Consider the following 24,295-nt stretch of genomic DNA (forward strand, 5'->3'; position numbering starts at 1 on the left):
TCCGTTTAGAGAGCATGCATGCTTTAATATAAATATTGATATTAGGCACCACAGTGCATCCATAACGTATCGCAAGAGGAAGTAACAAGACATATTCCTATATTGATTTTTTTCCCCACTCCTACTGCAGTCTGGTGGCTGATCTGTTTGGCTTGTATTGGATTTAAATTAATTTGTGCAATCTTACATTTTTACTCTTATTTAAATGTAATTGTGTATTATAGAAGTGAATAGTCCCTCACACAGATCAACAACAACATTAAAACCACTGGTGGGTGAAGTGATTAACATTGATCATCTCATTACAATACACTGTTTTACTTGGAAGCCTTGGGTCCTGGCATTCATGTGGATGTCACTTGACAGGCACCACCCACCCAAAAATTGCTGTAGGCGGGTAGACCCTTTCATGGCAATGGCCCTCCCCGATGGCAGTGGCCCCCCCAGCAGGACAGTGTGCCATGCTACACAGCAAAAGCTGCTCAGGAATGGCCCGAGGAATGTGACAAAGAGCTCAAGGCATCAACCTGGCCTCCCAGATCCCAGTCTGATCAAGCATCAGTGGGACATGCCGGTACCTCTCCTGACAACCCACAGGACTCCAAGGATCTGTCATCAACACCCCAGTGCCAGACCCAACAGGACACCTGTGTTCATGCCTAGATAGTTCAAAGCCAAGTCTGATCCAAGGAGGCCCTACTGTGGATCTGGGGTACCTCTGGGGTACCAGCACATCCCACGAATGCTTGACAAAATTGAGATCTGGAAAAATTTGAAGGCCAGGTTGATGCTTTGAACTCTCTCTCTTTCTCAGGCCATTCCTGAGCAGTTCTTGCCATCGAGGAGTGCCATTTTCATGAAGAGGGGGTACATGGTCTTAAACAGTGTTTGGGTGGGTGGTGTGTGTCAAAAGGCATCCACATGAATGCCAGGACCAGAGGTTTCCCCACAGAACATTGCACTATAACAAGACAATCAGTATTATTCACTTTACCTGCTTTTATTTTAAATGTTTAGGCTGATCGGTTTAGATTCTTCTTAGAATGACTATTGATTGTTTTAATACCACACTAATTAACCTGTAATGTGCATGCAATGTAATCATTTCTTGTAAGTTGTTAAAACAATTCCTGTCTTCCTGAAAAAGGCTCAACCTCTGCTGCTGAAAGAACATCTTTCACACGCGCTACCAGTGGCATCGGTCCACCCTGACATGTAATTACTTGTTTGGATGAAAACTGATTTATTCCCCCACGGTTGGACCTGTGGTGTCACGCCGCAGGAAGAACAATCAGTTTAACACTTCAGCTAGCTTGAAATGTTGTTTTTCTACGCTTGCTGAGTACTTCCGTTGTCTTTGGCTTTCCTCTATGGTGATCAGTCTTTCACACTGTTGCAAAATTGGCAGTTAAAAAAATATAACCATATCAGTGTTTATACAGATGGGTGACAAATTAAAGGAAAAATCTGTAGCATTTGGCTTAGGTTACCTTGAAATATTCCCAAAGAGGTATAGACAATTCACAGATGCTAGATTCATTCCTTTCCCCCCTATCTCCTTCTTCCAGAGGACTGTCAGGAGGAGTGTCTCTTCAACGCTGTGTGTCTGGTGGAACAGCTGAATGCCCGCTGCTCCTGCGATCCCATCGAGTGCGACGGCACTTACAAGCCCGTGTGCGGCAAGGACGGCCGCACCTACACCAATGACTGCATGAGACGCAAGGCGGAGTGTCTGAGCAGGACCCTCATCTCCATCAAGCACCAAGGGCCCTGTGGTGAGTGGAGCAGGAGGATGGGAAAGAGAAGCTTTTACAGGGACTAATGCTGTTTCCTCTCAAGCCTTCTCTGTCTCTCTCTGCTAATTTTAATGCATATTCAATGTGTTTTTCCCTCTCTATCTTCTAGGCTAACTGTATGTACTTTGAACTTTGCTGAAAAGTGTCTGAAATGGTTTGGTGATGCTCTCTGAAGGGGGGGTCAGGATAACTCAAACCGACAGGACTTGTGTGCCTTTCTTATAAAAAGCCGTGCCTTCACTTCTCCACTCGTTCACCTCCCATCCATCTCCTCATCCCTGACACACCTCATCCCTCCATCTCAAACACGCAACCAAAATGAAACGCCACCTTCATGTTTCTTTCATCTGCTCTCTGTCTTCTACTCCGTCACTACTGCCAGTCTTCCACTTCGGTGGCTTTTGTCGTTTTTTTTTCCTCTCCTCTGTCTTTGTCTCTTTGTCTTGTGTGTTGCTCTTTCTTGTATAAAAAAAAGCTATTCTTTCTTGTTTCAGTGCGTCAGTCAGTCTGTCTGTCTGTCTTTGTCCATGTGGTCGTCTTCCTGGCTGTCTGGCTGCAGGTGGGAAATGGGGTCACCCAGTGGTTGACCTCATCAGGTGGACTCTGGGAGGTGAAGCCCTTCCCCTCGCTCCAAAAGGACCTAACAGGAGGGGTCTTGTACCGCTGTCTTTTTCTTCTCACTCCTTCTGTCTCTTTGTGTCATTAATGTCCTCTCCTTGTGTTTATCCTCCTGCAAAGATGTGATCCATGAGGTTGGAGAAGTCTTCCTCTCTCCCTGCTCTCTGTTTTATTTCCTGTCTAACTAAAAAAACAGCCTCTCCTGTTCCTACCTGCCTAACCACTGCTCACCTCTGACTCCTCTCTTTCTGCATGCAGTAGTGCACGTCAGCTCCTGACCTCACTGCCTCCCGAACAATCCCTCTCTCCATCATCTCATCAAAGCTCGCAACTACCCGATGAATGCACAAAGCTCTGGGGTTTTTTTTTAAAGAATTTCTGAGGGTAAAAGCTACACTAGGGTCAGAGTTCGATTGCATTCAATAGAATCTTTTGAAATTCCTTATATCTGATCTTTTTAGGTTTAGAGTAAGTCGAAATCAGCTTTGCTATAACTTTAAAATTTAGTTGAAATCTTGGACCACCTCTAACTGCGCTTCCCACTTGCCAGAATAAATGGTTGCATTTTACATTTCTGCAAATATGTTATATTTGTACATTCTTATGTAGCGGATACATTGAAATTTTATGTTTCAACAACACTGTGATTACATGTGGTTAGGTTATGGCACAAAAACCACTTGGTTATGGTTAGGAAAGATCATGTGATGATCATGATCATTCGGCTTGAAATACCCAGTTTTGGGGGCACAGTCCCCGTTGTAAACAAAGCAATGTCTCAGTAAAAGACAACTGGTTTTCATGCCACTATCCCTGGTGGAAATACAGCAATTGGTTGCTAAAACAAACCTCATTTGGTGGCTAAAATGCCACTGGAGGACACAGTTCGTTGCTTGGTTTGCAGGTCTTGAACAGTGGTCTGCAGCTTGACAAATGTCTTGCCTAAATGCCACGCTATCCACTATCCCCGATGTAGCAATGATATTGTAGGGCTGACTACTGGTGTTTTCAAGGTGATATTTTTTTTTAAATACTCATCAGTAATGTGGGTATAATGACCAAGTGGGTGAAGGCAAATAATAGAACAGCTAGAACAATCTGGTAAGTTCAAATAATAACATCATTTTACTGTGATGCAGCCTTTACAACCAGGAAGAGACAACAGTATGACAATATCCAAAATCTAAGACAATGTTTAGTCTTATATCATGATACTGATATGATATCGATACATTGCCCAGACTTACTGCACTAATGCAAATGTGCAAATGATAAAAAGTAAAACAGTAAACAGCTGTCAGACTTCCTTGTGACATCATAAAATTTCCAACGCCCGCTTGGCACTCTTGTATCCAAATTATGGTTCAGTTTCGCAGTAAATATCAGATTCATCCAAATCATATGCATTTTCCATCCCAGCATATTTTCTGAGGGTGATTGTTTTTTAATATTGATTGTTTTTTCCTGTCAAAGGTATATTTTTTTTAAAGAATGCCCTTAAACGTGTACATATTTTTTAAAGATGACTTTAATCTGGCTCACTCCCCCCTCCACCAGTATCCTACTGTAATCCAACCCATTTTCGACACTGATCTGTGCTGTGATCTGTGTCACCTTTTGACTCAGGTCTACTTCCTTATTTGATCCATTAGCGAAAATCTGTATTTGTTCTACATGTATACTATAAGGCATGGCATAAACAGTTTTGGTTTTAGGGCCAAGTGCCTCTCTAGTGATTCCTGAAGGTGATTTGAATGCCTCATTTTATGTGAATCTCCTGCTGAATCAAAAGCATCTTTGTTGTTTCCCGTCGTAACCCGGTAACCCAGCATGCACGATAAAGCCAGAGCAAACTGCTCATGCTGCTCAGTGTCACACTGCCTCAATCAACAAATCCACACAGCAGACACATTGTATTATTTTGTCCAGAGTTGCTGTCCACATTTTCATTGCTGTTGTGACAGAGGCCGATAAAAACGAGAGAGATCTGTCCATCCCCCAGGCGTTTGGGTGGAGCTGAATACCAAAGTTATCTCCAGTTGTCAGCATCGGGAGGCAACCAGCACTCATTAGCATTATTCGGCCGTGTGAGCTGTGCATAAATTAATGGCAGTGCGAGCTCTTATGTGTTTTGCTCTGTTTCATTATTTCTGGCAAATGGTGTCTCAGTACCAACCCCCCACCCTAGTCCCCCTCCCTCATTTGTTTAGTTATTTTACTTTCTTTCTCTCTCTCTTCATCCTTCCTCTCTTCCCCTGCGCATCGCAGCCGTCAGCGACTGGTAGTATGTTTCTTTAATGCATTTTTATTGACATTTGCATATTTTTCAAAACAGAGCGCCACGAACGCCCCCCCCCCCCCCCCCGATTCAGTTTTAATTAAACATCAAAAGAGGCGAGCGTAGGTGCCCACAGAGACTGTTGGTTTAGTCAGACAGATGATATGCATGCAAGGGGTGTGTGTGTGTTTGTGTTTGTTTGTGTGTGTGTGTGTCCATGCACATGTTAGAACTTTCTTTCTGTCTTTCTGTCTTCCCTCTCTGTCCCTCATGTCCTTTCAGTGTTACTGCCAGTGTGTTAGTAGGACTGAGTCCGGATTATATAGAGGTCCCTCTCTGTGTAATAGCACCGCCCCAAAGACTTAAGATATACATAAGCCTTACACACACCCAAGGGCTGCATGCAGTGTGTGTGTGCGTGTTTGTGTGTTTGTGTGTTTGTGTGTGTGTTTCTGCATTCCAAAAAGGCTGCCTTGTCTGAGATCGATCAATAGCCCGCTCTGATCACGCGACAGGAACACACACTGTATACAGTATGAGACACACACTCCCATTGTGCTCTTCTGTGCTTTTGCTCTGGCAGTGACTGGCAGTGTCAAAAGAAGCCTGCACAATGACCGCTGTGTGATCGTGGTCCACTCGCACTGATTCAAGGCTTTAGACAAAGCTCCATGCATCTGAAAAGGAAGAGTTTGATCTATTAGATCATCATTATTTGATAAATAATGATCTCCATCCCCGTTTCATTGGCTTAGTGGTGCGTTGGGGCTGGGTGATCGATCGCCCCTGCCAGCTGTCAAACGAATGAAATGCTCCTGGTCTGGCACTGTCGTAAATCTTGTTTCATGTGGGTGACGGCGCCTAATGTCACCCCTCCCATGTCGGTGCTTGCCTCCACAAAGAAACGGTCATGCAAAGAACCCACATGTCCATAATGTCCTAACTGCTGTCCTCCCCAGAACAATTTGATTGATATCTTAAGCTCATCACTTTAGAGATTGAGACACCACGTGGCATTTAGCTGATTAACTTACGTCCAGGTGGAGTCACAAATCTTCTAGACGTCCAAGAACATGTGAGCATAACTGTGAAGGATTTTCTGGAAGTGAATCAGAGCTGGCTGCTGGGAAGGAGGGTGAATTGGTCTGCAGCCTTGGATTTTGCGATAGAATATGAGAGCCCTGTGACATGTGAGGAAGAAATGATGTTTGTCATCATCACAGAAGCAGATGTGATCACACAGCCAGTCACGAATCCACTATTAGTATTGTCAGTTCTGTTGTCTTTACTCTGGACTTTATTCTCATCATGTTTGCTATCATGATGATTACACTGGAATTTTCATAGCTGACTTCAATATAGAGCTCTTAAAGTACCATGTTGCTGTTCTCCAATACCCCCACACACAAACTGATTAAAACATCATTTTAACCTCACAAGGCAAAAGAACCTGCCATCATGCAGAATCTGAATAATATGCAAGAAATATCTGCTGCGATTAATTCATAATTGACTGTAATTCCATGCAGATGGTTTCAATTGGACGTTTCACAGCATGGAACACACAAGCATATTTTTAGGCTGAAGCATCAAAGTCTTGTTTTTCCTCTTCCTTCCCATATGATGTCAGCACAGCAGGGCACCAGCACACACTAAACAAGGAAGAGCATGTGCAGCGTTGGACATTGTTGCAGATATATATTTAGAGGAACAAGCATTGGAGGTACATTGGCACCCTGATGTTTTCACAGGCTTTTGTTCTTTCTTGCTTTTTTGAGTCTATTTTGTTTTCCATACAACTTATTGGTCAGTTTTTTAGCGCCATCATCAGTCCAGCGTTTTAGGCTATTAACAGTTTTGCAGTCTCTCTGCAATATTGGGTTGCTCCAGCTACTCTTTGAATATTCCCCCAGCATACAACAAGCTGTTATGTTTGGTGTGGTCATAGCAAAAAGGGTTATCCTGAGAGAGTGGACATCACTTTCCTCTTCGTGCTTTAAAAAAATGGCTAAATGACATGGTTTCTCGTCTGTACCTTGAAGACATTGGGTATACCCCGTCCAATGCCCACCCCAAGTTTCTTAGAAGGGAGAGATGTAACTTTGGGAACTGATTGTATCAGACTGCCCTGTATCTTAGTGCTCAGATTTCTAACTTTCATCTTGGCCCTTCCTCGACTTCTCTTGGTCCTGGTTTCATGGGCTCTATTTCTGATGCACCATTCACTTGGGGACATTTCAGCCATAGCGCAGACTGACATGCATATGTGCAGTTTTTCTGTGAGCTAGCAGTTTGTCTTATTGCATTATATATATGTATTTCTCCTTTTTTGTTTTTTGTGTTGTAAAAAGAAAAGGAAAACTTTCCTAAATAAATTATGGAAAAAAAGCAACTATGGGATGCCTTTAAACAGGCTGTTGTAAAAGTTATTCTGAAAGCCTCACACAGACTTCCACTGAGGAGTGAAAAGTTTTTCAAAATAATTATAAAATGAGCCTTAAAAATCTGTTTACTCAATATTAGAAACTTCTTTTATAATTAAGGTGTTTAATTAAAACTTTTTTTTGTCTTGGCCCAAGTTATATCACTGCTTTGTTCCTGCCCAGATGGTTTTTTTCCTGCAGCCCCTTTAAGTCAAGCTATTTCAGTGCATACTCGGTAGTGCTTTGAATCAGTGGAAACAGGGGTGTGAGGTGGCTCACCACAACTCCCTGGAGCCTGTTGATGTACTGGCCTCACGTCTGGTAGTAGTAGAATAGGAAGTGGAGAGTTTCTAAATTGGTAGTTAGGCTGTTCATAAAAAAGAAATACAAGCAAAGTGTGGCTTTTGAGAGCATAGACGAGGATAATTCTGTAAAACCACTGAAACACACACAGTTTGAGAGGAACACGTTGGCAGGCAAAGTAGGAGTGAACAAATGAAAGAGCTAGTTTTGCGGACAGAAATTCTTTATCCACAGCTCTTTTGTCATTTCATGTGCATGCAGCCGAGTGTGTGTTTGTGTGTGAGTGCATGATTGCGAGCGCAGAAAAACTCATGGAAGTGCGAGAGAGTTGCTTGAAATGTGTTGCCTGTCGCCTCCGGAGGTTAACACAAAATCACTCAGCGGCAGACACATTGTCATTGACAAAGAGCTCTGCAAAGCAGGAAAGGAAAATCAGTCACCTTAGGTGTCAAGACTCTGTGCCGAATATTTTATCATTTGCATGTTTATTTGATTAGCATCTCTGCCGGCTGCAATGATTGGACTCACAAACAGTCGTGGAGCTGGAGTATTTAAGTCAGCCTGAGATCACCAGTGCTGTTTTTCCTAATCAAGTTAATTAGAGGAAGTGCCGTGGGAGCCAGATTGACAGCAGCCAGGGACTGCCAGTCCACTTACTGCGGCCCGCAGGCTGTCATCGTGCCGAAATTGCAGAGAAATGTGGGTCAACAGGGTGCCAGAAGTGACTCGAGGCATTGTGATTGTCGCACGCCATCGGGGCTGTGATCAACCATGATTTCTACATTTTTCATTTCATTTCCTGTTTCTTTTGAGCCCTTCCTCGTGCTGTAGCTCCTGACTTGATTGGAGATGCAATAAATGTCGAGCGTTATTGCTCCATTTTCACTTGTGTTTTCTTTTGCATACATCAATCTGAGAAATCATTTTTGAAACTTCCTGACACACACCCCGATGACAAAACCACTTGTTTGGATTAGACGGTGTTTAGACGTCGTGTCACCTCTGATAGATACATGTCACAAGATCAGGGAACCCAGCTTGTCTTTCTTCTTTCCCCACGCTGTTTTTGCTTGTCTCCATTTTGAAGAGCAGCACGTTCTTAGTTGTAAATGCACAAAGAGGCTTCGATTCACCCCCTGCCTGTGATAAGTGTTCAGTGGTAGACAGACACAGCCCGCGGGTATGCCTTTTGCTGTATGCTAATATAGCCTTTTCTCTGCACCTCCCTCTCCCTCGACTAATATGATACATAAATGTTTTTAATGCGACAGAGGCAAAGGGAGTCGGATCAAAGCCCTGCAGGTGAAGAAACACAGAGGGCGGGGCTTGCTGCAGATTGGCTGTGCCCCATTGGAGTCCTGTGTTGTAATGGGTTGCAGTTGTAGGTGATTCTCCCTGCCAGTTGGCTACTGCAAGCATCACCTGGATTACACTGATTCACTGCCCTGCATAATACGGGGAGTGATTTGGAATTGCACACAGACCCGAGGGGGGAAAAGTCCAATTAACATATGTATGAGCTGAGCGGAGATGGGAGGAAGCTCTCGCCAAAATAATCTCCCAGCATTTCACCGACATGTTACGGGGGGTTAACAGTGTACGCCTGCTCACTGCGGCAACCACACAATCACAGCCAGCGTCCTGTCGGAGCTTGCTGTGCCATCATGGCAACCTAACGAGGGCTTGTTAAGCTTTAGAGGTTACACTGCGTACTCACCACTTTACCAGTCAGATAACACCATTAAGTGGGCAGTAATGATACTTCAGACAGACAGGTAAGCAGGTATCAGGGCATCAGGGGAACGTGTCCTCTCAGTTTTTTCCGACATGGCCGACCGTTGCCTCACCTGGGGCGAGCTGACACAACGCGGTCTAACCTGAAGTAATCCCCTCCGAGCCCTGAAGCGGGGCCATGCCATTAAAATACCACACTAATTAGAATAGAAAAGTTACACGGTGGCTGGCAGGAGAGGATACGGACTGAGGTGACACCCAGAATGTAAAGTCGTCTCAACCGGCGTCATGGTACAGACACATAGCTGAGTGCACACTAGCAGAGCAGAATCCTTGATTAGAAAGAATTATTCATGTTTTTTTGGGTTGTTTTTTTTTTTTTTTTACTGTTTCTCCTGACTTTCCCCCACTACCACAGCAGACCACTCACTGCACCTGTTCAGCCACTAAAACAATGCCTTGGCTACTGCACTCATGTGTTTGGCACTACAGATGTTCCCAGTCAACTGTCGAGCTAATTCTCAGATAGAAATAGCTTGGTTGAAACCCAGCAACGCTGGTTTATTCTGGACCTGTCTGACAGAAATACTGATACATGCATGAAGAAGATGTATTTAAGTGTCTGGGAGGAGACCAGGGAGAGAGAAAGAGCTGGAGCAGGCTTGTGAACACCATCTCACAAGCCTTAGTTGTGACAGGCTGCCATTTCAAAGCTTCCGCCTGCATCCAAGAGAGAGGGAAAGACAGCTTTTTAACTGTGTCATAAGATTTTTACACTTGGGGAGTTTTGTCTAAGGTTTTTTTTTTTCTTACACCCTCTCCAGTTAATAAATCAGGCAGAATTTTTGCCCCCCAGAGGTAGAGGATGATAAAAAATTAGTTTTGGAGGGGAATTTTCTTTCATCTTTTTTATGTGTGTGAAACAAAGAGAATGGGAGACTAAGGCGTTATCGGAGGCTGCAGTTGTGTTTTAGGAGCTCGTCCTTGGGAAGTGGGCTGGTGAACTTTTATGGAGGCCAAGGTTGTACAGTTAAGCTTGGATCACAAGCTTACGACTGTTACACGCGCATGCACGGTCACAGGCACATGCAAGGAGTTGAAAAGAGATCACGGGGAATCAATTGTTTTTGAAGCTGTACCAAATTAAGCAGCACTAAATAGCTTACATATTTATGTGGCACCTCCAAGCTCTTTTGAAACAGCAGCTTGGCATCAAAACACAGAAATCAATAGCTGTTTTCTAATCTGAAACATTCGCTTCCCAAAATGGGACAGCCTGTGTCCTTGCTCAAGATCCGGAAAGATTTGTTTGATCACAGCCACAACTTATTTAAAAAAAACAGCAGGAGGTAGTGGGCAGCCCACAGTATATGTTCCGCTCTACTTTTTACTATTTTAATGTCTGTACCTCATAGGGATTGGAATCAAGAACCAGTTCAGTTAAGAACCGGTTCCAAATTGTCTGATGCATCAGACTGGTATTCAGACCTTATCAGTTCCTTTTATAAATGCCAGTGTTGTGTCAAAGACTGTTTCCCCATCGATATGTGTCACTACCTACCTAAATATGTCCCAAACTCTTAGCCCTAACCCTCACCACCAAAGGGGGTTGCTTGCATTAACAGGAGGGAAAACAGTATTCGATGGTTGAAACACATTTCAATACAACACTGGCATGTTTTTATGACAGTTGAGCATCGCAAATAATGACATAGAACTCATGTGGCTATGCTGCTGGAAACTTACAACAAGAGGGAGTCATTGCAGGGAGGAAGAAAAAGTCCAAAGCGTGGCTTCAGTTCATGAGGAAAAATGACAATAGTGCCACTCGTAAAGTCTGTATAATTGTAGTTTCAAGGGTAAAAACACCTGCACTATGCTGGAAAATCTTTCTACACAATATGGGCTTAAATACCAAGAATGCCACATTTTTGACACTTTACACACAAGTGTTTCCGCTTCCCAACTGATCAGCATGAGGGTAAATATTGTGTTATAGTAACAGTAGCTTAGGACAGAAACATTATGATTTAAATCAAGTTTATTGCAAGCAATAGGACAGTGTGCAGAAAATCTCCTCTCTTACCTGTGAACATTTTCCCCTGTCATGGCAAACACAACCCTTAGCACTTGATACTGTTACTTAGGGCTAACACTTGTCTAGGGCTTCCAGGGCTTGGCCGCCTGTACATACAGTACATAACCAGAGAGTTTTGGCTGCCAGGCTAAAAGTAAGGGATTTGGGCCTACTTGATGCGACGGCCATCAGTCAGCTTGCTCTCCATGGTCTGACACTGCTTAGGGTTGGTCCTCATGTTACAGTTCATTTATAGACATTAAACACAGACAATAATATCAAACAAAATATTCAAAAACATCTCTCATCAACTGCTGTCCCCCACCTGGTCCAAATAGTCTCTTTTAATTACTTTGGCACGCCCCCTGTCAAACTAATACAGGGTCTACGCCTAGGTAAGCCCAACCCGCCTAGGCTGACAGCCATGTAGGACAGCCAATAGGGAGACCATGTGCCATGCAGGATCAGTTGACAGGAGGGCCAGTGGCCTGTGACACCTCCTGCACACCTGTCCACAGTTTTATCAAAGCTGCACATTAGTAATAACATACATATATTACATATACATACATATATACACCCATATATTGCTTTTATTGTTTTTATTGTTGTTATTGCCTCTATTTATTTTTAATTGTTTTATTTATTGCTTCTTTTGCACCTATTGTAAAGCACTTTGGTTCACCGAAAGGGTTGTTGTAAAGGGCTGTATAAATAAAGAACATTTACATTTACATTTACAGAAATTTGATCAGGAGTGGGTCAAGAATAAGATTGATAAGGAGAATCAAAAACGCCATTGTTATTCTATTCTATTCAATTCAATTTTATTTATAAAGCCCAATATCACAAATCACAATTTGCCTCAGAGGGCTTTACAGCATACAGCATCCCTGTCCTTGGACCCTCACAGCAGATAAGGAAAAACTCCCCCAAAAAACCCTTTAATGGGGGATAAATAAACTCTTATCAATAAACTTAGGAATTCCCATGCCTAGTACCTCAGTTGCTATTATAATTTGGAAAGATGGTCCACAATTTAGATAAAAGATGTTTGGGTGACATTGATCTTTACTACCCACACTGCGCCCCTCCCATCGTTTCAATCAGAGTGAAACAAGCTAATTGCCTCTGTCTGAGTTACCGGTTGATAGTTTACGCCGGCATTAGAGGGACTACTGAACGATTCCGAGCTGATAAATGAAACATGGGGCTCTGAGCACGACAAGTCTCCCCCCTGCGATGCCATCTAATCCCATAATGGTCACGATAATGATGGAGCCATGGGTGGTGTCATTACAAGGGGCAGTTTCCATAACAGCACCCCCACCCCTCTAACAAAAGCTCAAGTAAAAGGTAGACTACAGGAGAAGGAAGTTTGCCTGACTTTGGGTGTAAAATGCACCTCTTTGAGCGCTTCTCATCAAAAATTATTTGATGCCTCCGTCTGCTTTTTCCACTAATCTGCAGACACACCACATTTAGCTGAGTGATCCGCCCCTCATGCGTGAAGCTTTCCAAATGAAAATCACTGTGGAGCCCTGCTATCGTCTTACTCTTGATACCGGAGTGTATACCATTCTCAAGGCTCACACTTTTAACCATCAAGCCAAGCCCTCAAAACTGACACACACACTGGCACCCTGTCTCCATATACACAATGCCATGTTATATTTTCATTGACAAATACAGCTGTAAAGAATGACTGAGTCAGGATGGGAGGCTGTGATCAAAAGATTGCTCATACCAGTTTTTATGTGTTTCCTCTCTCCTGATCAAGTCAGGTTATATCAGCACAGCCTACACCCGCCGCTACCAGGAATCATAGGTGCAAAATCCAGTCCTCGTTTTAATGAAGTCATGCCGGAGCTAGTGTGTGAGAGGGAGAGACTGAAGCAGACACCTCTCTGTGATGTTCACATTTCATATCTGCCTCTGCCCAGGAGCTTGCCTTTTTTGAATTATTAAGCAGAGGGCTCTTTCTTCTCTTCGCCTCTTTCTTTTTTATTTTTTCTCTTTCTCCGTCCTCTACATTTTTTTCTCTCTCTTGCTCTCTCACACTTTCTGCCTCTTCTTTTTCTCACTCCTCCATGTCAGTTCAACCAGCTTTGGCTGAAGCGGTGGCTCTCACTGAGATGCAAATGGCAGCCTTTGAAGGGGCACATTGGGAACGTCAATTAATCCAGGCGTTTACGCGCCTGGAGAAAAAAAAAAGGCTGTGCAACCATTGTTCGTGGGTTGTTTCATCTCTATTGTGCTACAGGGCCATGTTTTTATCCGCTGTCCTCATGCCACCGGATTCGGCGGGAGCTCTTCAAAGATTCAGGATACATCAGGATAGGCACAAAGTCGAGGAAATGACATAGGAAGCTTAGGAAGCAAAGGGGTCACAGAAATAGGGCTGTATTGCATACTACATCATATCTCCTTTCCTTCCTAAACCTTTTTCTAACACAAAACCTGCAGTTCCCCATGTAGCTATGCTCTAACTTACCTCCCTGTCACCTATGCCCTTTCCAGCCCCAGACCTTTCTCCAACCTCTACTTTATATTCTTCCTGCTTCCCATCTACCCAGTTCAGTGTCCCCCCCCTCTTCTAACTTTGTTCTCTATCTCTTGGGTGATTGGCCCTTCAGATCTCAGCATACCGAGCCCCTGTCTGGATAAGGTGTGCGATCATGGGGCGGTGTGCGTGGTCAAGAACAACGAGCCGGTGTGCGAGTGCCCTGAGGCCTGCCCGCAAACATCCGACCCGGTGTGCGGATCCGATGGCCACAGCTACGGCAGCCCCTGTGAGATGCGAGCGATGGGTTGTGCCCTGCAGAGGAATATTCTCATCCAACACAAAGGACCCTGTGGTGAGTAACTGCACAACAGTCACATTACAGGAATTTACTGTGCAGTCATAAAATCACTATGAAATGTGTGAATTATAGCTCACAGGTAGGGAAAGATCTCCCTTTGTGAAATACAATTAAGCTCAAATTAATTAATCGTACTACATTACCCAGAGGCAAAATTATAATCCAAAGGCATTAACAATTAACACATATGTATTATAGTCATGGTGACCCCTCGGGGCTTCCCATTTATATCCAACAAAGTCAAAACAATACTTAATATATCTCTACGTCTCTTGAGGAGTATTCTTATCCCTTGCCCAGTACTCTTCATCTCTTCCCTCCCGCTCTTCTTCAGCCCCTCTATACCAACATCAAGACTCCAATTTGCCTGTTTTGACCTTTAAGTAGCGATGCTCTTTACTCCTGATGAAAGAGAATACAGAGCATACTTGTCCGTAATTGGCTACATGAGTCACTTGGCTTTGTCTTGCAGTTTCGAAGCATCAGCTAGTCATTAGTACACCAGCGACAGTGGAGCTTCAAGTGGTAAAAATATCTTCAGATCCACCACACAGGCACACAGCCATACGGGCAGATTTTTACAGCTTGGTAAACCCACTTAGTGATTACTCTTGATGGCTTAATGCCATCTTGGAAGGCCAATTTTCCCATGGACTCTAATTGGTGATTGAGTATTCTTCCTTGTCTACCATCAAGCCATTTGCTTTTCACACACACTGGGCAAAAGCGCAGCAGTTATTAGCCCCTTGGCCCAACTGTCTCACTTACCTCATTCGCTCTTTTTACAACAATAGATTTTTTTCTGCATATTTTGAAGACTATAACAATGAAAGTGAGTTGCCCTCTGCGGTGCTGTATTTGTGGATGAGCTGCACAGTTAGCTGAGTGATCAATACAACTGAATTAGTCTCACTTTGCTGGTATGAAATTGTGCTCTACTGTTTTGTCCTAAAATGCGCAGTTTATGGGTCGAGTTTGTTTGTATGAGCTAGTCTGATTGTTTTGTAAAATGAATAGTGGTTTGAGTTTTTCTCTGCGCTGGGAAGATGACAGGGTTAGTTGTTGGAGTGGTCCTATGCTCCCTCTCTGCCTGCCCATGTATTGCAACTGTCATCTTCCCCTCCCAGCCTTCTCTAAATTGAAATCCAGCGCAAGGATGTATGCCAACAGGAAATGGAGCGAGAGCAGTGTTTGGTCGGTGGGCAGGCAGGCTGACTCAATTTGGTGCGCTACACCGCAGGTAGACGGCAGGTCTGTCGGCCCGGGGTCCCTCTGCAGTAATGAATAGTCTTTATTTTAAAAAGCGAGAGGCAGAGCGAGCTGGCGGAGTGGAGGGCCCTGTCTGTAATCCAGCACTATGGATGGTTCTTGGCTCCCAGAGGAAACAGGCCTGCGTCAGCGCAATGGTGCCATAAAAATGCTGAGGCATTGGCTTGCCAGGCGTGAGCCAGCCGAGGAATGATGGCGATGATAATGTGGGTTATTTCTGGGCTGTTTGCACAGCTTTACTGGGCCTCATTCAGCGCCATAACAACTGACTGACTTAAGCTATTATCTCACCTAATTATCACAGGCTATTCCCCCCAGTAATATACTATACATGTTTATGGAGCAGAAAAGGAGAGAGAGGAGAAGAACATATGCTGCCTTCAGGTGCTGTTGGAAGTATTGGAATTAAAAGTTTAGGGTATGAGCAACGGAAGAAAGTGGTGAATAAAGTTAGATTTTCTGTGATATCCAGGTTGTTGAGTTACTCCAACTCTTATATTGCAGAAGCGCATAAGAAGTAATGAATTTTATTATATGTTTTTTAGAGCTTGACCGATATATCAGTTTGGCCAATTAATCAACACCCATAGGATGTTTTAAACTATCATTATTGGCAGAACACTACAGTGCCAAAGAAACCAGGTTCCCCTCTATGTGAAAGTGTATTGTTCTTCATTTTAGCATTTATTTACTCAAATGTTTTGGCTGGACAGCAACAGCGGGTCCAGCACTGTAGACCTGGAGCTAAAGTCCCCAAATCTGTGAGTGAATGCCACCATTTCCTGTTTAAAGTGAAAAGCCCTATTTCCAAATTATAAGCCCTCTAGCGTTTCATACTCCAAAGTATGTAATTAGATTTAATTAAAGTTGACATTTTTAGCACTGTCAAATACCAGTTACAAAATACTAAAAAGTAACTGAAATACATATTTTAAATGCAAGTAACAAAAATGCTGCCCATCTCTGATCACCGTTTTGCATGGAGGCTCCATAAACAAAGTCAGTGTAATGTCATTGTGCAACTGAGAATCTCAAGGTGACTTTGAGGAAGGAAAATAATAAAAAAGAATCAAACCCGCCTAGATTTTCTAGGTTAGTTTGATGTTCAGTTCCAGAATTATATATATTTTTAGGTATTTATTACTTTAAAAATTCAGTGATCCCTATTTATTTATTTATTTAGATATGTGTCACTTTGAATTAGATTCATTAGGTTCAGTTCAACTGTTATCCAGCATCGAATAAAGTAAAAGATTGTTAGTTTCTGTGGGGGTTTATATCAGCTAATTAATTGGCTATCAGCTTTTTCCAGATTAAACTGTAGTTATTAAATTGACCTTCAAAAATCCACCACCAATTTATGTTAAATGTAACTTTTTGCTTTTCTTTTCACTTTTTTTTCTCCGTCAAAACATCAAATGTATACACCACATTTTCATCTTCTCATTCTGCAACATTAAGTAGGTATTTATAAGATGTGATTCCCAAAGTAGCCATCAACTTTTTGTTTGTTTGTTTGTTTACTGGCTGTGTTTTGTTATTTCCATCCAAATGCGCCATAATGTGTAAGTTGTCAGATTTATGGCTTCTAGACTCTAAAGTATAGGAGCTTAAGGGAGACAGGTGAGGGTAGCAATAGTTTAAGAGGTGATAGGTGCCACAGTAGAAAATAACTGTATGTGTGTGTGTGTGTGTGTGTGTGTGTGTGTGTGTGTGTGTGTGTGTGTGGCTTACCACAGCCTCTCATGGGCCCAGCCATAATTTCATTTCCTTCCCTGCGGGCTAGAAAAATAGCGGTTATCTATATGGCTCAGGTGCAACCCGATAGCGATATGAGTGACATTTGTTATTATTCAGAGATTTTTCCTCCAACTGCATTTGAGTGGCGGGCGACCTTGTAAGGTGGGCTGGGAGAGGTGCGCTTGGTTAATAGACCCCCCAGCTGGATATCAGTCGCCCCGGAAAAAGGGCCATTCATATGGCTTTACCCAAACAGATGAGAGCAGAGGCGCCGGAATCATTTGAGGAAAGGAAACAAATTCCCCCTTTTTTCTCCCACAGGTGTTTGAAATGATATACACAGTTGAGTAAGAAATATAGGTCACACCAGCAGCATGAGAGTGGTCTGAGAGAGGCGGTGAAAAGAGGGCAGACGAAAGAGGGAGGGGAAGTAATAAATGCAGGGAGGGAGGGAGATGGAGGTAAATAAGATGAGGAGGAGCAGAGAAAGTGGGGGGCAGAGTTAATAGTGTACCGGCCAGGCAGGCATCGACAGGGGAGTTGTTATCACCCAGGCATGTTCACAAGCCTTCAAAACATAAACCAGCCTACTTCTTTCTGCTTAATCCTGAGGTAATACTCCGCCCAAACCCCCTCAGCCGCAATTCAGGTTTTTTCCCGGTGAGGATATCAACAAAACGCTGCAAAGCTGGAGGGTCTTTGGTTTTTTTCCTCCTCAATGACTCAATCCTTCATGCTTTCAAGGCCACTTTTTACACCAACCTGCCCCTATTTCTCACTCTCACTTCCAAAAGCACAAACACTGCCACCAAACACAACAAGAGAAGCCGTCACAGTGCAAGAACAAATATCAGCAGTTTCCAACTTTAGGTCCAGGGGACTTCAAGGAGACCTTGACTAAATTCCAGCAGGTCCTCTGACAAAGAAAAAAGTGTGGTTTGATACTTAGAGTGACATGGCAGGAAAAATTGAAATACAGGGAAGTTTTATATAAGGAGATTATTATGATATATACAGCATTTTTGTGTTGTCCTGTCATGTACTACCTACATCAAGGAGTGACCTCCAATATTGCGTAACGATTCTAATACATCAGTACATGATACTAAAATTTCCATGGCTAATGAAAGCTGCTCATTTGACACACACATATCTGATTCTGAGCAGCTTAAGTTTTGGAAACATTTCTAATTTAATTTGTAAATTCAACACCTCAACTTGTGTTGGGTAAATTAAATACTGTGTTTAATTTTTTTTAACTACAGCTTTTGAAATAAAGATTTCCCACGTACCAAAATGGCTGAGCCAAACAACAGCCTAAATGAATGGCCATGTTGCCAGACTCATGTCCAGCTTGTGATGAATGTTGTGCAAATATTGTCCTAACTCCTCTGATCTGGGCGCCAATGCTGGCCCAAAGCTTGCCTGACTGTTTAAAAGTGTAGCTGATTCTCAGCCCATCTCCACACACCATTTATGGGTCAGAGGCAGGTTGCATTTGGTGACGACTGTTAGCTGCAATCGAACTGAGTCAGGTGCTTTGGATACAGCTGGTATTAGATTTTATTAGACCTGGCATAAGAAGATCTTAAAATGTCTTACTTTGATCTTGGACACGCTGTGTTATACTGTATATTTTCTTGGCTGGAGAGATTCTTGCATTGGTGGACATGAAAGTAAATTTGAATGAGATGAGAGATCCCAGGTTCTAATGTTAGCACATTAGAAACTGTCGTAATGCCTTGCCTGCCAGACTTTTTCCCCGACCATTTTATGCTTGTGAAGTTGTCTGCCTTCAGGGGGAAAAAAGTTTTTCACCGGGACTCAGAATTAGTGATGACAGACTCAGAGATGACTGAATCTTAGATGACAGAAAGTGGACATCTTAACATTAGCAGTAATGGTGACAATTCTCCCTCTGCTCCTGGCTTTGAACTGGAGTTCCCCTCTTTTTCTGTCTGTCTGTGATGCGTGTTGTCTGGAGGATCAGGCAGTGTGGAGAGCCAGGTGCGAGGGCCAGGAGCTGATAAAGAAGCGAGGCTGCTATCAGGACACAGGGCCTGATAAAGGACAACACTCACCACCGCCACTTCCTGATTTATAGCCGCCGCAACCAGAGAGGAGACACAACTACAGCAACCCTCATTTTTATATTTTATGTTTATTTATTTTTGTCACAGAAAACCCCCAGCTATTTTAAAGCCTCTTCATCTTTTGCAGCCAAAACTTCCAAACTGTCTTGCAGTATAGAAGGAGCAACATCTGATCACTGACAATAGATGATTTTTAGTCTGAGTCATAGATTATTACACTTACAGTATACATGGCCAAAAGTAGATGGATACCCCAACATTACACTGATATGTGATTGTTTAAAGAAATATTTCATTGCTGGAAAGATGGTCTTTTCATAAAACTAGGCTTTCTATGCAGTTGGAAGGTGAAAATATGTTTGAAACTGGTGCCGTATGACCATAGAAACCAGAGAAAAAAAGAGTGTGGCATTCACTTTTGCTCAAGAGCTAGAAAACCTCCAGCTAACAGAATGCACTGCGTGGCACCGGACCAATAAAAGCTCCCGCTGGTGGGTGACATAATGCAAGCTGCTCGTCTAAAACTAATATGGCAGCCAGCTAGTAACAAAACATCTCATATTCCATTTAAACAGTAAGCTAAATATGCTTCTGAGGCTAGTGATAGGCAAAGCACTAACACAATCTTTGTATATCTTTGATCAGCACTGCTTAGTTTTACCATTTGATCTCAGTATTTTCAGCCTCCGTTTTCACAATACAGGAAACAGTATGACACCTACTTACACTACACTAAAATACATTTCTGGAAACAACTCAGACACATGTTGCATCATCCAGCGGATTTTCATCTGGGTGCTGGCAAGATGGAGGAAACTTTACCATAGTTGATTTACACATACTGCCCACATTGTTATGATACAAAGCTGGTTAAAAATTGGCAAAGTATCCCTTTAACACCTCATTCCAAAACCATGGGCATACATATGCAGCTATAACTACCTCCACCCCACTGGGAAGGCCTTCCACAAGGTTTTGGAACCTGGCTGCAGTGATTTTGCTCCCAACCAGTAAACAAGAGCATTGGTGAAGTCTGCCACTGATGCTGAGGCTTGGCTTGTGTTCGATGTTCCAATTAATCCCAAAAGTGTTGGATGGCTTTGTGCAGGCCAGCTCAGTTCTTCCACAGCAAACTCTGAAACCATTATTTTACGGTTCTGGCTTCCTGCACAGAGGCATTGTCGTGTTGAAAAGAGGAAATTGGCTAGTCCCCTTAGTTGTAATTAGGGGGACTAGCCCAAACTATGAATAACAGCCCCAAACCAAAATTACACATTGGTTTAAAGGAAAAATTGGTCCTGCTTGCTCTGCTCATGTAATTTTTAAATATGGCTTCAGAGAAATTAGTCATTCTACCAGTATACAATGCATTGCTCCTACAGGCAATGTACTATATGTAACGTGCAACACATTTCCATATTCAGTTCACAGTCAAGCTTTGAATCTGAGGAGAGAGTGGATGCCAGCACTATATAGAGAGATGAAGCAAATGAAAGACTAATAAACAGATTAATAATGTGGAAAGTTCCAGCGGCCAGTCTGGCCTCTCTCAATTAGTGCTAAATCAGCAGCGGGTATTAGCCGGCCCCTAATTGAATGTGATAGCGAGCTGTGCTAATGCAATCCTCCAGGTGTAATTGGTGTCAGAGGGAGAGGCACATCCACCGCTAGCCCTGTGTGTATATGAGGCCTTGCGTTTGCCTTCTCATCTGTTTCCTGCCCCCATGTGACACCACTCAGTGCCATGAACATGTCTGATCCCTGCTGTTTCTTCAGGGGAAAAAACTTTGACTCCAGAAGCAGTCAATTCCTCAAGAGATGATCCAAGTGAATCCTCCAACTAATAAGGGAACTCTCAAAAGCTCTCTAAGCCTTTTGGGTATCTCAGCGCTGTCTTTTGGCAAGAAAATACACATATCATCTGCCTGCTTCAGTTTTGAAGTGTGGTGGGAAAATAGCATATTTATAAGCAGATATGAACAACCTTACAAAGTGAGAAATACAACCAGAAAAAAGTGTGACTTTTCTCACTTAGTTCTGACCAGTTTTCCAGTACTCACTGCTAAGAAGCATGCCCAGAAGATAGTGCTGGCACCATGCTTCCCCATAGGGATGTTGATGAGCAGTACCTGGCTGTCACTAGATATATAGCAATTGGCATCCAGGCCAAAGAGCTCAAGTCTTGTCTCATCAGACCAGAGAATCTTTTCCTTCATGCTTTCGGAGTCCTTTAAGTGTCATTTGGCAGCCAGGCTGTCACGTGGCTTTTTCTCAGGAGCAGGACTCAACTCTTCCATAATGTCCTGATTGATGGAGGGCTGCAGTGATGCCTGTCCTTCTGGCAGACTCTCCTGTTTTTGTATCTTTGAAGCTCTTTGTGTTCAGTTATTTAGTTTCAGCTCCAGAAAGAGGAGTTTTGGGTGGTTCCAGATGTCTGAGCCCACTGTGCTCCCGGGAACTTTCAGCACTTTGGCATCTTTTTATTTATTTATTTTTATCCTCTTCCTCAGATCTGTGCCTCAGTAGAATTCTATCTGCTGAGAGTTTTTATGAATTTCATGGCTTGGTTTTTAGCTCTCACATGCATGTGAACCGTGACGCCTTTTAATAGACAGGTGTGTGCCTTTGGAAAGTATTTCAAATCAATTGAGTCTGCCTCGGGTGGACTCCAATAAAGTTTTACAGCTATTCTTTACTCAGTATGGAAACTTTGCATCTCTGCACTCCTTGTATTTGTGCTGCTGCACTGCATCATTAAGCACTTCACCAGCTGTCAGTAACACAGCTTGTCAAGAGCTAGATAAAGAAAAGACAGCAACTCATTTTTACCAATTAATTGCTGAATGGCTGTTGTTCACACTATGAATGTTAAAACACAGGAAAATAATAAGTAAATAAATGTTTACAGCATCTGTAAATAGCATGTTAGCACAGTCTTTGTGACGCAGTAACATTATCTTAATGGAAGTTGCTTTAATATTGACAGCCTATAGCAATGTACCTTTACAATGCAGAGCTAAGGATGTGTAGTCAGGCAGAAACTGATTCCTTTGCAGCTTTCTATTGAGTTGAGGGATCATCGAAATGTAAGATGAGTTTGAAATGCACTGCAATGTGTCTGCAGATTAATGTCATACAATAAATTTGATCCATTTTAAGTCTACCAAACACCAAAATATAAAAGTGTAAAAAGGAATGAATATTTTAGAAATTCAGGGTATTTATTGGAGCTGACTTGCCACCAAAGTCATGTCAAAGCATACTTGAAATTCATACATAGAGATACACACTGAGCCTTTGCTTTCGTCCTTATCTCCATCTAGATGAGGCTTGTGCCAACTGCTCTTTCGGGGCAATCTGCGATGCCCAGAGCGGGCAGTGTGTGTGTGCATCGGAGTGTGTGGAGTCCCACCAGCCTGTGTGCGGCAGCGATGGCAGCACCTACAACAGCGAGTGTGAGCTGCACGTGCGTGCCTGCAAACAACAGATGGACCTCCGAGTGGTCAGCCAGGGAGAGTGCAGTAAGTAATGCATACATTTCTACAGCATGTGTCATACTTTATGAACAGCAAAGGAGGAACATGTTCTTGGCATAAGCATGAATCCTTGGTGATCAGTTTACGCTAAGAAAAATGCACGATATTCATAGGTAAAATATTCCGTGGTGAATGGAGTTCTTTTTAATTAAATGTGGGTATAAAGAATACAAATGGAGCCCTACAGGAACGTCATACAGCTGCAGGCAGGCAGTTCATATTTTAACACGCTTGGACAGATGGAGAATTACTAAGGGAATGTGTATATGTCAGTTTTAAGAGAGGGATATATTACAAGAGGAAGTGGCATGCATGGCAATTAGGACAGCACCAGAGAAATCTCAGTTAAGTATCTAATCGAGACATGCATTTAAGGTCTGGTGTGTATGAAATCCATCAAAACAACTCCATGAATGTTTCTTCTTTTTGCACTGACCCATTATGCTCTGACCCATCCCACTGCTGTGTGTGTGTGTGTGTGTGTGTGTGTGTGTGTGCAATTCAGAAACATGCGGCAACACTGTTTGTGCCTGGGGTGCCCGGTGTGTCCAGAACAAGTGTGAGTGCCCACAGTGCTCAGGCGAGCCCTTCTCTCCGGTGTGTGGAAGTGATGGCACCACCTACAACAACGAGTGTGAACTCCGTGCGTCCTCCTGCATGCGGAAGAGGAGAATTGATGTGGCGAAGCCCGGCAGCTGTGATGAAGGTAGGAAATGGACTTTGAAATGGTGTAATTATGTTAACCAATCGGCCATTGAAATGGTGTAATTATCTTTATCAACTGACCTGTGTGGTACAGTATCCAGTCATCTGTGGATTTTCATAATGGCTGCATATGCCACTAGCAGCATGCCAACAGGCTAGAAGTGAAAGTCATACTGCGTGTCCATCAGCAAAACATGAGCAGAAATAAGTTGTGGGTGATTAAGTTCAGGTCAGCTGTACATTTTATGGCTGTTTTGTTTGTTTTTTCTTTTCTTTTTTTCGTAAGTGCATCTCACTTCACTTCCCAGCTATCATTAAGGCTCTTAATTTACCTCACCTGCAGATTATATCAGAACCAGGATCATAATGAAAGGCAACCTTATACTTGTAATTTACGCTATTTTATAATGTTTTACAGTTTCATAGCAAGGAGCCTCCCTGTTTCTGGTCTGCTTCTCTTCTAGCATGGATTTTCTCTTATTTTACTTTTGTCTAAAAAAATTAGAACCAATGAATTATTGTTGGTCTAACTTTCGCTCAGTGTTAATCTACTGGCAGTGAAACACAACACTAACACAGTGTTAAAGGAATTTAGTGGAAACTCACCTGAAAATAAGAGTTGTAGTGTTTTCCTACTTTAGAATGACCTGTTTATATTTCATAGGGAGTGGATCACTTCAGTTAGAAGCCCATCTGCGACAAGCAGTGTCAGAAAAACACTGACTTGTAACATGACTTGCTTTATTCAGTGTTTTTACTGGTTTAAAACACCAGGTCCATTTATTTTGGAGAGAAAGAGACCTCTGTGGGAATTTTGCTCTTGCTGAAAACCTCCAGAACAAATAACATTGAAGGAATT

The 24,295-nt window shown here is 42.9% G+C and overlaps 1 protein-coding gene across 2 annotated transcripts in view; it reads left to right on the plus strand.

Moving 5' to 3' along the window:
- The window catches only part of agrn (agrin), a 304,408-nt gene that overhangs the window by 212,515 nt on the left and 67,598 nt on the right, over nucleotides 1–24,295 (plus strand). For both annotated transcript variants that reach the window (XM_050066361.1, XM_050066362.1), the window contains 4 exons: nucleotides 1,569–1,775; nucleotides 13,866–14,087; nucleotides 22,519–22,716; nucleotides 23,237–23,437. In XM_050066361.1, coding sequence (XP_049922318.1) covers nucleotides 1,569–1,775; nucleotides 13,866–14,087; nucleotides 22,519–22,716; nucleotides 23,237–23,437 — 828 coding nt within the window. The remainder of the gene's footprint in view (nucleotides 1–1,568; nucleotides 1,776–13,865; nucleotides 14,088–22,518; nucleotides 22,717–23,236; nucleotides 23,438–24,295) is intronic.

This window comes from Epinephelus moara, chromosome 16 (assembly GCF_006386435.1).
Source record: "Epinephelus moara isolate mb chromosome 16, YSFRI_EMoa_1.0, whole genome shotgun sequence".
NCBI lineage: Eukaryota > Metazoa > Chordata > Actinopteri > Perciformes > Serranidae > Epinephelus > Epinephelus moara.